This window comes from Rhodnius prolixus, unplaced genomic scaffold (genome assembly GCF_049639745.1).
Source record: "Rhodnius prolixus isolate KJV_2025 unplaced genomic scaffold, Rpr scaffold_12, whole genome shotgun sequence".
Classification (NCBI taxonomy): domain Eukaryota; kingdom Metazoa; phylum Arthropoda; class Insecta; order Hemiptera; family Reduviidae; genus Rhodnius; species Rhodnius prolixus.
In genome coordinates, this window is record NW_027411635.1 from 14,153,261 (window position 1) to 14,169,981 (window position 16,721).

Sequence of the window (16,721 nt, forward strand, 5' to 3'; positions counted from 1 at the left end):
TACTCTAAGAGGCAATGTTCCCCAATATTTTTTACATAGGAAAATATGAAATGTTTTTTGATTCTATAAAAACTGTTCTTATTAAGTATCATTTCCCGTAGGAGGAAGTGGATTAGCCACTTCTTCAGGGTGCTTGGCGTCCCTGCGGGTATCCCAGCCTAACAACATGAACATGAGCAACATATATTGTTACACCTCCAATACATTTTACCCAGTACACATAGGGCATAGTCATCTGTACAAGGTGGGGCTTATCAGCTCGGTACCGTTCTGCAGATTGTGTCAGGATGAGGAGGAAGAGGCCTCTCACTTACTGTTCGATTGCGCTATGAAACCTTTGGATCTTTGAGGCCAAAGGAGATAGTAGAGCAAAAAGAACTAGTAGGGAAAGTCCTCAACCTCTTTAGCAGGGGAGGTTTCGTCTACTAGATCCAAAGGGGATGTCACAATAAGCCTCTTTTGGCTGCGGTGTCGTGGGGCATAGGTCCCACCTTAATAATCTAATCTAAATAACCTGAACATGTCTTCTGTTATTGAAGTGCATTTTGAATTCAGGATTTTTTGGATGTATGTCTGAAATTAGCTATGCATCTGCAGATAAGACTGTACTGAGCAGAAAAGGATCCAATCAGAGAGAGTAATCGATTTTAATAACTAGATTCTGAATAACGAATATCATAAATTGATAGAGGAGGCCAGGACCCACTAAGGGTTGTTGAGCCAAGGAGATAGATAGATAGATTCTGAATAAGTTTATATTCGTCATTCTAATTTAGGCAATTCATTAATTGTAACTTCGTTGGTAACTTCTTTTTTTCTTTTTTTTTTTTAGCCAATTTGTAACCTTTGACTTCCTTATTTTAAGACAATCTACTTCAAAAATTGACTACTGGTCCATCTAAAAGAGTTTTCAATGAATTAAACAACTTGATAAACTAACACTGTTGAGTGCTCGTAAACACGTTTTCTTGCAAAACAAACGTAATTTCTCGTACGAAGATAAAAGGAATCCTGGAAAATGATATACCGTTTGAAAGCTCATTAGACAAGGAAACTTTTACTAAAAAGTGCCAGCACCTAGGTCTGATAATGATCACATAAGGGCCTAATGAGTTTTCTTCAAAAATTTCGATTACTTTTATTTTTCCAGCATTCGGAGGAAGATTGAGGCTGTTTGGGGATTAGCTTATGCTTCAAAATGGTATCAATTTTTAGCAAAATTTATCTGTCTTTCTAACCGTGTCATCAGAATCAAATTCGGACTAAAACTTTCTGAGTAATAACATTTTTATTGGGAAAAATGTAATGATTTTAAGGAAAAAAAATTAAAGTGACCACTCAAGAACAGTGGAAAATATGAAGTTGGCCAATACGTCATTGAACTCCACTTTAGGATGTGCTACACACAGTAGGCCTATGGACAATACTTACTGGTTCACCCTGTATAGGTGCGTAAAAATTTTTTTGCTGAAACGGAAGTTTAGAAGGAAATCCAAAATACCTCTCTCCTCCCGTAACAAATCCTAAAATAAATTTTCCTGAAGCAAAAATTAGTCTTAAATTTGATTTTTGTCTTTTTGAGGCAATTGCGGAAATCTAAAAAAAGTTTAACCTTAAGACGTATTTTTAGTCAAAATATTTCCTTTAAAATCGAAATTTCAGCAATGAATTTAATGCTACGGTAATTCCGAATATGGCATTTAATGCCCATTCTAAAAATGCTTATACTGCTAGCTTTTAGTCGTATCTTCAAACGGCCGTGGTTGCGAGATATGCGGGCATAATGTGTGTATTAAAAGTTCATTTATTAAGAATTTATAGGAGAAAATTGCATACAATTTTTTTTGTATTTATAAAGCTTCATTTATTAAATTTTTTAATTAAAATTGCAAAAGAAATGAAATTGAATATTTGTTCGTAAATTTCCGTAAAAGTTCGTTTAATCAAGAAGCTGCGCCTTGGAGTACTGGCCCCCACTCTGGACAAGTGTTAGTCGCTCCCCACTCCTTTAAATAGACAAAGACAGTGAGTATATAGTGGCTCCCCCCTCAAACTATTGCAGGTAAACGGGAACATATACAAACACACACTCACACACAAGCCCCGGCAGTACCCCTTCCATCAAGTACTGTAGATCGGCTCCTACGGGCACCCCCTGTGAATGCGACAGTATCTTTCCGGCAGTGTATTTCTTGTAAGGCTGCGTAATTTTTTTTAATCGACGAATTGTAATTTTTTTGATATTTTTTAATTTTAACCCCAAAAAAAATTATTTCGCTTTTAATCTTTTTTTTTTTTTTTTTTTTTTTTTTTTAAATTTTAGTTACAGTGTTTGTGTTTTTATTTTTATTTTTTAATTTGAAGAATTTTATTTTTCATCAAAAAAAAATCAAGATCTTCCAAGAGTCATCGAAGAAGTATTTTTTGGTTGTTGTTGACTATTTTTTAATTTTTTTTTCCCCAATATTATATGCAAAGACCGGGTTAATTAAATAAAATAAGCCGGTCTTATCAGTGGTGTTTAGTGTACAGTTTTGAAAATAATTTTAACCGGCGTGGATTAAAAATCAAGAATATTTCTATGCATCTAATGACGATAATAATATCAATGAACACTTAAAAATAATAATATATTGTGCGTTTGTTTACTCGCTTTATTATTTATTTATTAATTATTTATTTTTTGTGGACAATCTAAAGTAATAATTGAACTGTAAAAATTCATTTTTGGACATTACGATCTAGTGAATATTCATTTTTAAAAAACCACAAAAATTGAATTAACACTGCAAAAAGTTTTTAAAAATCATTCAAAATTCGCGTCAAAAATAGAGAACCATTGCCGGTCTATCAGATGGAGATGGACCAACGAGACAGCGATTTGGAAGGCAGTATGGTGAGTAAAAAATAATAAGAATACATTTTTAATATTATAATTTTTATTTGTTTCAAAATTAATTCTTTAAACTCGAATCCATCGCAACGTTACGACACTTCATTTAGAAACCCATAACCTTAAAAAAAAACAAAAAAGAAGCAAAAACCCTCAAAACCCCCCCCCCCACCAAAAAAAAGAGGAAAAATGACTTTTTTTTGGCGCTTTAATGTAAAAAAAGTTTTAGGAGAAAATTTCTTAAAATTTAAAGAAAACGTTGATTTGTTTACCTATTTAGTGTACCTAGAAGAAAAACTGAACCACTTTGTACAGTAAAATACAAAAAATTACCGGCGAATTCATATTTATTTTACCCCAAAAAATTGTAAGCGATTAATGGAAAATTGTATAATATTATAACAGGGAAAGCCTAATTATTTTATTTTTTTTTTAAGCCTTTCTCACAAGGGTGGAAATTAAGTACCCCAATAAGCATTACTCATTCAACTCACAAGTAAATGCTTGTACACTAAGTATAGTGAAGCTTTATGCTGTCAAACGTTTTCTCACCAATATACAGCCCAATTTTTATCAGCTTAAAAGCAAAAATAAATAATATAAGACAAAGCATTTTTACTAAGTGACATAATAAACTATTACTTCCAAAAAAGACTTGAAATATAAATTGTTATCTTTTAGCAAATGATTTACCTTTTTAGGCTAAATAATTTTGACTCTGTGTTGTTGGTTCAATATAATAGATAAATAGTGAATAGATTAGCAAGATTATTTCAGACGTAATTTTGTTTATTATTATTATTATTTTCTGCCAAAGTTTCGTCCTAGGGACTAGGTCATCTTCAAGGTTTTAGGGACATATTTTTACAGTAACTGTAATTTACATTAATTTGGTTTACAAAAGCACAGTTAACTTGTTGTTAACAAGCATAAGGTGAATAATTTTTTTGGGGGGGAAAAAAGAAAAAGATGTGTTTTACTTATCTCAAATTAATGCACATTATAATCTATCTGTAACTGTAAAACTAAGATCAACAGCCCTGAGGATGGACTAGTCCTTGAAGTGGTCTACAATAATGGCTGAAATTAGCAACAATCTTTCTACCATGTAGATCAATGAGTCTCAAAAACTATAAACAATTCTAAAATAGAGAACGAAGCGTTATAATCTGCAAAACCCTAGGTAAAAGCTTAAAAAATGGAAATAGAATAATAAAAAAAAAAATAAGGATTGTTTAAAGAAGATATGTTCACATTTCAGGTCAAGTAATTTTCTTCAAATTTTGGAATCATTATTCAAGTTGATAGAAAATATGATTCAATTCAGTGTAATTGAACTTTATGGGAAAGTTGCCTGCCTATCTCTTAGAATTGCCCCCAAAAATATTGAATTTCTTTTCAAAAATAAGTTTCAAAACCAAATATTTGTAGCAATTTTCTCGCACTACTAAAGCAAACTATGTCCAATTTAATCAAGCATTTACTCCGCGTTAAAACTTATATAAGTAGATAAAAAAAGTCTTTTATATTAAAATACCACTAACTTTAAATAACTCTTTAAAGATTCAAGCCTAACCTCATACACCCTCAATGAAATATTCTTTTAAGCATTTTTTTTTCAATTTGAAAATTGTAGATCAACATCAGTGAACTAAGTTAATCACAAAACAAACAACGGAAACTAGAACCTTTAAAAGAGACGGTCCCGGTTCAAGAATTATCACTTCCGGATTGATTTAAAACTAGACCTTATTAAAGTGTAAGCTAATTGTGAGATTATTTGCTTATTTATTTTTTTTTTTAGTTATGCCAACTCACCAACGACAATGACCCAATTTGGTAAAAACTAGTAATTTTGGGGGCAAAAACAATGGCAATATTCTACCGTCTTGATAGTACGAGTATACTTTATTTAGACATTTCTTTGTATTCAAAATTGTATGAGTTCTGTTCTTTTTCTATAAATCAGATACCTATTTTGTTAAGTTAATCCATGGCATAATGCTCTTTATCCTTCTATTGAAATCAAAGTTATTTGATAATAAAGTTAGTATACGTTAAAAAGTAATGTGTAGAAAAAGTCGGATTGTTCCGCATTGCTGCCTAGATATTTTTGCTTTTCCTTTTTCGTTAGCTTACTTTTCTTTTAATTGAGTCACTGATTCAGATTTTTGTACAGTTTCTTTTTATAGAATTTTGAGTTTCAGTAGTTCATGTCACTTAAATTAGTTACATTGTAAATACAAATTTTCTTGTGTAAAGGAGAAAAAAGTATAATGTATGTAAAGCTCACACTGATTTTAAGTATCTGCAAATTTCAGGAATCCAACTTAGTTAATTTTCTTCTACCTAAGGATTTTTACTAAATATGTATTGATCAACATTTAGGCGTACTGTAATAGCTGATACTTTTATGGAAGGCGTTAACGTTCCCAAGGGCTGCCGAATAAGCTATATTAATGAGGTATTTTCTGGATAAATATTTCAAATAAAAGTGATACTTCTGTACATACTTTGAGAATATTGTACCCAGAGGATTGTGAAAATAGGATAAAAGGAGTTGTGGAATCTTTGATAGCGGAATTGGATCAGATTGGACACAAAGGGATATGGATAGAGCCATTATTTAGGCGTTTATTGAAGACATAATAAGGAGCAATGGTGAATTTGCAAAGGATTTCGGGTTGTAAGGATTGGATACAACAAAGATTGGAATGCTTTGGGAAACCCACACCTCTAATCCGTAGCTCTGTATAGGTCACAGCAACGTTTTAGCACAAAGTAAGCCTTTTTTGAGATTGTAAGTTTAGATCGTTGGTTGAGTAGCCTTGATAACAGGCAAAATCGTTAGTTAGCCTCCATTCATTTCAGTCTGGTTTGAGGATTCCAAGTTAGTGGTTTGTCCATATGTAACCCAAGTAATAATGTAATATTACATTTAATGTAGGTCAAGAATATCAGAGCGCACCTTTGGTAGTTGAAGTATACTAGTGGTTATTAGATTGTATTTTTTATCCCAATCTTTTACATCTGAAGGACTAAATAACTTTTGCGAACAGGGGATAGTCATGTTCGTGCAGTACTATGTAGTCTTGTTCTTGGTCAGTTTATATCAGAATGTGGACAGAATGCAGAGAAGAGTTTTGCTTTCTCCTTATCGGATTTAGCCTAAGAGGAATCTTTTTTTACGTAGAGGAGGCGAAGTATTTTTTATATGAAAGGATTCTCCTGGTACAGGACCATAAGGATTTTGTTGGTTGCAGAAGTCTGCTGTTCATTTAGGTGTGCTAGCAGATGTCGAAATTTTGGTCTCAGCACTGGCGTCCTGTTTTTATCTGTGGGGTTATTCTAGTTCGTTGTTTCTTCATGCTCTTGCTCTTCGTTTCTCACTTATGGAGGCTACGAATTTCCGGAGACATTGTTGGGGCTTCCTTGCCTCAGAGTGAGTTGATAAGTAGATAGTAATTCTATAGGCTTAGTCCCCGTTTCCGTTCGTTTATAGTGCATGTTGTAGATTTATTTCCTAGTCGATTATACTTTTAAAATTGTCTTAATCAATTATTCCATTTATTAAGGAGTAATTGTTTTGGTTTGTGGTGAGATTAAGGATTTTAAAAAAACAAGAAGTACAGCACTGTCTTATCCGTAGATGTATAGTGAAGAAATCGTAAGTCAGGGTATTAGAAAAGAGAGGTTAAAAAAGCCACTTTGTACGATGAGTGGGTGTAACAGGATGTTAGCGTGAATTGGACACTTCCACTGGAATCAGGAACTTGGCAAACATATTGAGGATGTTTCTTTCGCATTATATTTGCCGCCAGCCATAAAAGTAGGAGCTAAGTACTGGAAAAAAGGAATATAGTTGTTGATAGATATCAGATTTATTAGGAGAACAATACACACCAGCTAATGCGATTTAGTAGGGGCAGGAGCTCAAGGAAACTGCAGTATACACTAAGAAACCTTAATAGAAGATTAAGGAAGTGTTTGTGGGTCTTACGAATGATAATCTCCGTCCCGCTGTGAGCTTTGTAATCAGGATTATCAGATCTGTAAACGAACTAGTCCTTAATAATAATAAAAGAACTTGTTGTTTCTGTGATAAGGAGAAATGAAAAATTTGTAGCATAGGACAGCGTTGAGACAAGAATCTGGCCATTGGCACCTCCGTCTGACAAGAGCGTAACCGGTGTTATTCACACTGGAGGACTAGCTGGGAGCAACTGTTGGCTTTTTTTGGGGGGGGAGAGATACATTAATAATTGTGTATTTAAAATAAAAGTCTTGCGAACAATGCGTGAACGCGATCGCGCTTTGTCTTACAACTGCGTCACCAAGATAGGCTCCCCACTATTACGGCACTATTTTAAATAGAGAAATTTACTTTATTTACGCTGTTACTTATTTTAATTGTTCAGTAAACGAATAATAGAATCATTATGTAAAAGTTTGTAACTGTTAATTATTAATTATAAAAAGAATAAAATTGAAATTGTTAAGTCACAAAGTTTTACCAAAATGCTTCAATTTCTATAAAACATAATTATTTAGGTTTCCTGTGATAAAACGGTAATTATTACAGAAGCAACACTTCCAAGCACCTCCAGAACCTTCTTCTCTTGGTAAAACATTTATGTAAATAAAAATGATAAGCCTACATGTTTAGTCTCTAATCCAAATTAGAGATTTTTTTTCGAGATTATTGGCAAAAAAATTCAGTTTCAATTATTAGTTTTCCCATTAAATTGCAGGAATTTTGGCCACAAATTTGGATTCTATTTTTTTTTTTTTTTTTTGTGATTTAAGGCGCGTCAACATCTAAGGTTATTGGCACCCGGAGCTTTTTTCAGTGCACTGCCCGCCTCCGGACAGTGTTCTCTCGTTACAAACAACACTGTCCATCACCGGACAGTGAGCTGTAAGAAGCTCCTAAGAAGAAAAAATCTAAGGGTCAGCAGCTGGATTCGAACCCGGGACCTCCGCGTGGGAGTCCAGTATGCTAACCTCATAGCTAATCCCTTCCCTTTTGGATTCTATTTGAAATTATATCCACATTAAACAAATTTATTATTTTTTAGTGTAACTTGGCTATTTTAACCAACTTTTACAGTAAAAATTTTGGCATCCATGATTTTTTTGAAAGAGTCAAAAACCAAAAAAAAAAACTATAATGAAAAAATAAAAACAAACCTTATCAGATAGTAAACTATCTGATAAGGTTTTCTTTTTTATTCAAAATTACTGTAGACCTACTCCCACGTTGAAAAGAGAAGCCTGCATTTACACAATAGGCTAAGTCAACACACAGCCTTCGGTATAATTTGTGTTCTTACCGACTTCGTAAAAGCGTGTAGTTGTTAGAAATGTTTTACAAGTTACAAATACCTGCATATTTGTGCTAAGAAAAATAATTTTCGAACAATATTTTGGGTAGGGACTGGAATGAACTGATTCACCTCTCACTGTCTTTCTCAAAATTCTCTCTAATTTGAATTTTCCCAGAGATTTTGTTGATTTCGAAAAAAAAATAGGCCATTTAAGTGATTCTTTTTTCTCTTAAACGGCGTTTTAACGAAGCAAAAAAGAAGAAAATTTAGAATTTTAGTCTTTAAAGAAAATAGAGAATTTAGAAAATTAAATTTTTATAAAAAGAAGTTGTTTATTAAGAGAAATTATGAGCAAGCCGCTTGTTTTTAAAGGCATTTGAACTACAAACCGACACAATTAAGTTTTTCAGCATCTATTATTATTTTTAAACCAATTAATCACATTATAATAATAAATAATCAAATCATGACTTATGGACTTTAGAACTGGTTGAAGTTCAAAATTCGGACATACATTTAATTCATAATTAAATAAAATATGAAAAAAAAAATTATCAAGTGTGATTCTTGTAAGTATAAATATTGTAAATTGTTAACTGTATAGTTAACTTAATTTAAAAACAGAAAATTTTGTAGAATTTACTGATTTAATATTTGGTATTAAGTGACCAGTTTTTGCGACAAAAGCTTTTGTTTAAAACCTATATTCGGCGGAAGTGACTAAATTTAAATTTTCTGTATAAATAAATTCATTAAAACGCTGGCTGTTTGTAAAAATTCTGGATTATTTTTGACTTTATTCTAAAGTGGCTAACATCAATCAATTTGAGTTTCCTTTTTAACGTTACGTCTTTTTTTTTTTCATTTTCTGTTGCCGTGAGTTTTTTAATACGGGCGGCATTGTGTGATGGGACGTCTGTGCTTAAATCAATTTTCCCTTAATCACTTTTAATCACATTGCCCTAATTTTGAAACTGCGTGTTGCTAAACCTACTAAACCACTTCTAAAGGAGGGAATGTTTGTTCTCAAGTATAACAGTGTACGTTAGCGTAGTTTTCTTTTGAAGTTTATCTTCAAAGAGAAAAACAAAACCTAAATTAAAACCTACCATTGCTGGCATATTGGCCTTCAGACTATGTTAATGTCAGAATTGTTAGATTTCTTATTTGTTTACCTGGGATACGGCGCGGTGATAGTTGAAAAAAAAGCACTGAAGAAGTGACTAGTCAACGTTCCCTTATGGGCAATTGGGTTATAACCATTGAAATGATCGTTCGAAGGAAAACTATACTTTGATTTGTCCCTTTAAGGACAGAAAATTGGTCGAAGCACCTGATTCCAGTACAAATTTTTTGTCCTCTTGCCCTTTGGTGGGTAGTAAAGAGATTCTGTCAGACTGGTCCTTATACCTATTGGTGGTTAATCTTTATACATGATCCGTTAGATAAGAAAGTTTACAAGTGATTGGTAACTGTGATGAAGTTCTTTTACTTGAACATGTTAGGTCATTGTACGCTTGTAGCTTAATGACTCACCTTCGAGATCTTTGCGTGGGAGTACATTGGCAGAAATTGCTGATAGTCTCAAACTTAATCTTCCGTTTTGGCGCGGCTATCGCTTCTGAAACTAACATTGAGGCCCAAATTCGTCAATTGGTAGTATGTTTTTCTAATTACCTTAAAACGAAGAATACTGAGTTTAGTATAAATTATACCTAATCCATTTTTTTATTTTAAAGTAAAATTGATTTTTAGAATGTTCAGAGAGCTGTGGATGGCCATTCCAGTTAATTGAACGAACACAAACTTCTCTTGCAGAAACAGAATCCTGGAAGTACTTATCCTTCTCCAGAGCAGCCACCTTCATCCTTGTTAGCGTTAGAGCACTATTTATTCCAATGCTGTTTAGGACTATAAAACTCCTCGAGCAAAAAAAACGCCTCCTTCGAAGACGTTAAACGTGCCCCAGGATTTTGTTAAAAAGAGCCAGTTCCCTCCTAAGCAAGCGAATCGTTCCCATGCGTTCAACGTATCCAAACCATTCTATGATGTCCTCTTTTTAATGAAAGCATAATGAGATCTGGTTGCTTGTGATTCTTCAACTCCGGTTCTTGTAAATTCTTTAAAATTCCAGGAGTGGCCTAATTCTTCGTTGATCTCCTTCTTCCCTGTGAACTCTTTTGACAATTTTCTTCTGCTACATTCGCTCATCTATGAAGTTACTTGCTTCAGTCGAGTTTTTCTTTTAATTTATGTCAATTTTTCTCAATAATGGCTCCAAAATTGTCTATTAAGCTTAGGTACGTCTTATTTTTTAATTAATTTCAAAAAACACATTTATTTATTTTTTTTAAGTAAAATTGAATTTTATTGATTCCACTTAAAGGATGTTTAAAAAAACATTCAAAAACACCTATATTTGTAATAAATATTAAATATGCTGCAAATTACCAACAGCCTTTTCTCCAAGAATGCATGTCACTGTATTTCGCAACATTCATAACAGGATAATCTGTTACATTATACGATTAGAAGGTTAATTTATAAATTAAACTACGTTTTCATTAAAAAGGCTGGGGACATATGACGCCACTGTGTATTCAAGAGTTGTAGTGATGTCAAATGCGCGCTAAAATAATATAGTTCTGCACGAACCAAGCTCCACTATAGCTGGCTATTATCGAAATTTTATTGTCCTTTTAGATCTTTAAAGGAATTGTCCCTTATTTCGTTACAAATCTGCATAGTTTTGTAGAGATGTGATGCATTGTGATTGATAAAATTTTTTTAATTTCTGGAGTTCGAAACGGGGAAAGAATTTTATCGTTCGCCAGTTTCGAATCATCATGCAAGCTGTATTGATACTTCCTTTAAAATTTACTTTAAAAAAAATTAATCTGTCAGAGGAAATCCTGCTTAAAAATTATAGAAAGGCCAAAATATTCCTAAAAACCCAAACTTTGTTTAGTAATTACGATTCTAAATTTCATACTTTCGGATCACATTTCGGAGTTATTTTCTTTATTTTTACGCACATTTCTATAAACATTATTTTTTTACCTATCACATTTTTCGGACGGTGACCATCCAGAAATTAGAAATCCTCTCTAGCCTCAGCTTTGGCGTCCAATAAATGGGACAGGGCTTGGATATTTATTTATTTATTGGGTCCAGAAAGAAGCTGGAGAATCTCCTTAGGTTTAAAAACACAGTTCCTTGGCCTAGTTTATCTTATCTAGATGGGAGGTCCCCCGTAGATTGGATCTGATTTCAGTTTCATGAAATCAAAATCATTAATCTTCTAGTTTAAAATCTGAACTAATTAAATACCTTTTAAAAATTTAAATATGCTTAAAACTTTTTACTTAATTATAATTAAAAACATTCGTTTTTTCGCAACGAAATTTCGTGTTTATTTTTTAATAAATTGTCTACGAAACCATAATTAGTCGTAGACTAATAAATAGGAATTTGAATAATTTTTATTACCTGATTATTTATTTATTTTCCTAAATTTTTTGATTTTAAAATTATATTTTATTTACAAATATCTGTTTATTATAAATTTTGGTTTTTAATTACTGTTTATTGCTACTTTGTTCACTATCCACCTTTTCAATTCTAAAATTCATTAATTTTATTTTACCTAAGAGTAGTCCAAATTTTGGTGGAGTAGTTAATTTTAATTTTTATAGAACTCCCCTACTTAGTTTTGGACTTACTTTAATTTTAATGTCAAAATAATTATCATAATCCGCTGTGAACACTCAAAAAGTTTTTTTATCGCAATTAAATACGTTATTAAATTTTTTTGGAAACTTCGACTCCCTCTCTTTAGTATACTAATTAAATAAAAAGTGATTGGCCTAAAAGTAAATTATGTCTTAATTTCAAATAAAGTTTTCAATGGGGTTTATGTTTAAAATTTCATTGGTCTCTGCTCGTAATTGTTACACGTATGATAGCACCGTATAATATACTAAAAAGAAATTTTGGGAAAGAAAATAAATTTAAAATTAAGTTTAAATAAAATCTTTAAAACAATAAAATACAAAAATAAATAAAAAAATCTATAGAACTGTCGGTCGAAGCCTTTATTTTTTTGTAATTTAACTTTGTTTAATTTAAATAATTCATATAATTATTTAGGTGGTGAGGCTGTACATTGTAATACTAGCAGCACTTTAGAGATGAGCCTGTTGTCACTCTTCCCCCCCCCCCAAAAAAATAAACTACTGATCTCACTAAGCAATACCTTGAACATCCTTATAGATAATTTACAAGAACAATTGGTACATACCCATTGCTTAGTGATGGACTAACTGTGGTTAGCGAGAACGCCTTTGCCACTGCGACTCAGGAGTATCTAAGTTTAATGGTAAAATATTGGAGCCTTTATGGACAAAATTTTTTAAGTAATCACTAAATGAACTATTAAGTTATAAACTGTTAAACAAAATTAGGCTATGAATCTTTTTGTAAACCATTTCGCCATGACTTCAACGGCTATTCTCAAAGGTTCTAACTCATTAATATTCTCCAAAACTCGGAAACTGGAGTGAACACTCACCCGACTTTCTCTAACGGCTATTCTCAAAGTTCTAACTCATTAATATTCTCAAGGTTCTAACTCATTAATACTCTCCAAACTCGGAATCTGGAGTGAACACTCTTTCGACTATCACTAACGGCTATTCTCAAAGGTTTTAACTCATTAATATTCTCCAAACTCAGAATCTGGAGTGAACACTCACCCGATTTTCTCTTACTGCTATTCTCAAAAGTTCTAACTCGTTAATATTCTCCAAAAAAAAACTCGATAATTTTTGACTCATATTAATTAATCACCTACATTATAGTTTGTAAAACTGTACATTAAAATTAAAAATATAGCCTTACAGAAAAGCCTAACTCCAACCAATTCGAAGTTTACAGAATAGCCTAGGAATCATTTTCAGTTAAATGATATTTTCAGTTAAGTAATTGTCTTCGATAACATGATTTTTTTAAAAAGAAAAATACATTTAGTCCCCTTTAACAGTTAACAAGAGATTGGACTGTCCATTTCAGAGAAATGAAACTTTAGAGGTGAATCTACCTCTTCAGTCTCAAAAATACCCATAATTGAATTTCACGAAAAACAAATTTCGAATTTATAGGTGGTAAATTTATTTGTTTGTTATTATAACAAAGTTAAAGAGCCATTTTTTTGTGGAAATTTTTAAAAATACTGATCTAATATACAGTGATACTTTTGATCCGCTGATTTTCTTAAGAATTTGAAAATTTAGATTTAAAATTTGATTCCTATTATTAATATAGCTAACAAGACAGTGCAATAAACAGAATAGCTGACCATCTTCTCGCCCATAAATGCCCTAGAAAATTGCAGTAAATCTGTACAACCAATGAACTGATTTTGACCCAAAATTTGCTATGTCGTCCCCTACTTAGAACTTATGGGAAATATGAAATGAAATGTAATCTTTATTGCTTAAAGCGATTACAGATCTCATAGCAAGGGTTAACTTATTGCATTTTCACTACAAAAATAATAAATTAGAATATACTAGCAAAATTATGTAAAGAAAAAATGTATCAGGTATCATTTAAATCAACTAAGGAGTACAATTTTTTGAACATAAGCAAAAAAACAAAATTAGAACAAGATATAGAAATATAAATCATAAAGACAATCATCTGAATAGTTAGTTCTCTGCAGTAACGAAGTTAATCTACTCAAAAATAAAATAACAATTAATATAATATGGATTTTTGCTAATAAGGCTTCTTTTTATTTTTTCTATTCATTTATTTATTTAAATTATTATTATGGCTACATTATATAGTTTAGTTTGGAATTTGACAAGTTAAGGTGAGCAAGGAGGTTTCATTGAAGCGCTATTTTTCTAAATTTGAGACTGTTAGTGACAAATAGAAAGATATTATTGACTTTCTCATGATATTGGATCATCTATAGTCAATAGATCGGTAATTTTTATCACTATTATCAATAATAGGGTGTTGAGAGAAATACACTTAGTGATGTAATAACTTATGAGAAATATCAAATTACGTTGAATATGAACTGACAGTCACAGATACTACGAGGGTCGTTTGAAAAGTCCGTGCAAAAATAAAAACTACTTAATTTTTTGGGGTAAACCTTTTTTATTTTTCAACATAGTCTCCTTTTAGGCTTATACACTTCGTCCAACGCTGCTCTAGTTTGTTGATCCCTTCCGAATAATAGGATTTGTCCACGTCTGAAAAATAGCCATTCGTTTCTGCAATCACCTCCACGTTTAAATAAAATCTTTTTCCCGCCAGCCATTTCTTCATATTGGGGAACAAATAGTAGTCCGAGGGAGCCAAGTCTGGAGAATAGGGGGGATGTGAAACGAGTTGGAACCCTATTTCCATTAATTTTGCGACCACAACTGCTGAGGTGTGAGCTGGTGCGTTGTCGTGATGGAAAAGGATTTTTTTTGGTCGTTTTTCTTGCAGCTCGGTTTTCAAACGGTCCAATAACGATGAATAATATGCACCTGTAATAGTTTTACCCTTTTCCAGATAGTCGATGAGGATTATTCCTTGCGAATCCCAAAAGACAGTCGCCATAATCTTTCCGGCCGAAGGAACGGTCTTCGCCTTTTTTGGCACAGATTCCCCCTTGGTAACCCATTGTTTAGATTGTTCTTTGGTCTCAGGAGTGTAGTGATGTATCCATGTTTCATCCACAGTGACGAAACGACGCTTAAAGTCCTGCGGATTCCTCTGGAACAGCTGCAAACCGTCCTTGCAACACTTCACACGATTTCGTTTTTGGTCAATCGCGGCACCCATCTTGCGGATAGCTTTGTCATGTCCAAATGTTGATGCAAAATATTATGTACCCGTTCATTCGAGATGCCCACAGCACTAGCAATCTTACGCACCTTCACTCTTCTGTCATCCATCACCATATCATGGAGTTTATCAATGATTTCTGGAGTAGTAACCTCAACAGGGCGTCCAGAACGTTCAGCGTCACTTGTGCCCATATGGCCACTCCGAAAATTTTGAAACCACTTATAAACTGTACTAATCGATTAGTAAATGATAATTAGTCGTGATTAAAATTTTTTTTCCAAAACTGAATACTTAAAAATGTAAATTTAAATGCATTTAGGTGAATAATTGTACAAAGAACGAAATTTAAGAAAACAAAAGATAGAATAAGAAATATTTTTTAATAACTTCGATAGATTTTTACAAAGTTTTCTTGTATTTCAAGTGAAATTTTATAATCTACGGAAAAATTAAGAAATGCTATAGATATTGCAGTCCACTGTAGTGCATAGTTTCAACACTAAATTACAAATTCTCTCTCCCACAATGAGCGGTGCATTTTTTTTTATTTTTTTTAATGCTTTATGCAACTTAATGCAACAGTAAACACCTGTCAACATGTCTAATAAAAAAAACTAGTTTGCATAAACTGAAGCATTAATAGATTTTTTTGTTTTTTAAATTTATTTACTTTTAAATGTAACATATGCATTGTAAATGGAAATATTCTCATTTGCAAATCCCACACATTTAGCCCCTTCTTCCAGCCAATTTGTTTTAAAGTAAAATTTTCTTTGTACATAGAAAATTTGATTCAGTACCCAAATTAATTCGTTTTAGTGATCATTTTAAGCAAATAAATGCAGGCCATTTTCTGAAAACCAGTTTATCCAATCCAGGGAACCTGAAAAAGGATAATTCTGATAAAATTCGATTTAATTTTATTTTATTTTTTTGCAACTTTGCAAGCTCTCAATTTTCAAAATTAGTGTTTATCTAACTGAATTTACGAGGGTCGTTTGAAAAGTCCGTGCACAGTCAGAGAGATAGCACTACTGGCGCGTATCGAGGTTATGTTTAGTTAGTAGCATCTCTTGGAAGAACACACACCAAGTTTCAGCCAGATCGGTCTATTTATTTGTGTTTGGCATTCGTTTGGATCGAGGAAGTCGAGTGATTTTCAAAAAAATGGACGAAAAAGAATTTCGTGTGTTGATTAAACACTACTTTATGAAAGGCAAAACGCCTCAGGAGACTAAAGAGAAGCTTGATAAACATTATGGTAACTCTGCGCCTTCGATTAGTACAGTTTATAAGTGGTTTCAAAATTTTCGGAGTGGCCATATGGGCACAAGTGACGCTGAAAGTTCTGGACGCCCTGTTGAGGTTACTACACCAGAAATCATTGATAAAATCCAGGATATGGTGATGGATGACAGAAGAGTGAAGGTGCGTGAGATTGCTAGTGCTGTGGGCATCTCGAATGAACGGGTACATAATATTTTGCATCAACATTTGGACATGACAAAGCTATCCGCAAGATGGGTGCCGCGATTGACCAAAAACGAAATCGTGTGAAGTGTTGCAAGGACGGTTTGCAGCTGTTCCAGAAAAATCCGCAGGACTTTAAGCGTCGTTTCGTCACTGTGGATGAAACATGGATACATCAC

At 32.7% G+C, this 16,721-nt stretch overlaps 1 protein-coding gene across 3 annotated transcripts in view; it reads left to right on the plus strand.

Moving 5' to 3' along the window:
* Positions 1-2,306: 2,306 nt before the first annotated feature.
* Positions 2,307-16,721, plus strand: part of LOC141461664 (uncharacterized) — a 270,742-nt gene continuing 256,327 nt past the window's right edge. For 2 of the 3 annotated variants that reach the window (XM_074142875.1, XM_074142876.1), the window contains exon 1: positions 2,523-2,896. In XM_074142875.1, the coding sequence (XP_073998976.1) occupies positions 2,855-2,896 (42 nt within the window). In that variant the 5' untranslated portion in view covers positions 2,523-2,854. Of the gene's footprint in view, positions 2,897-16,721 lie in introns of all 3 variants that reach the window. The other variant, XM_074142877.1, reaches the window with a different exon arrangement.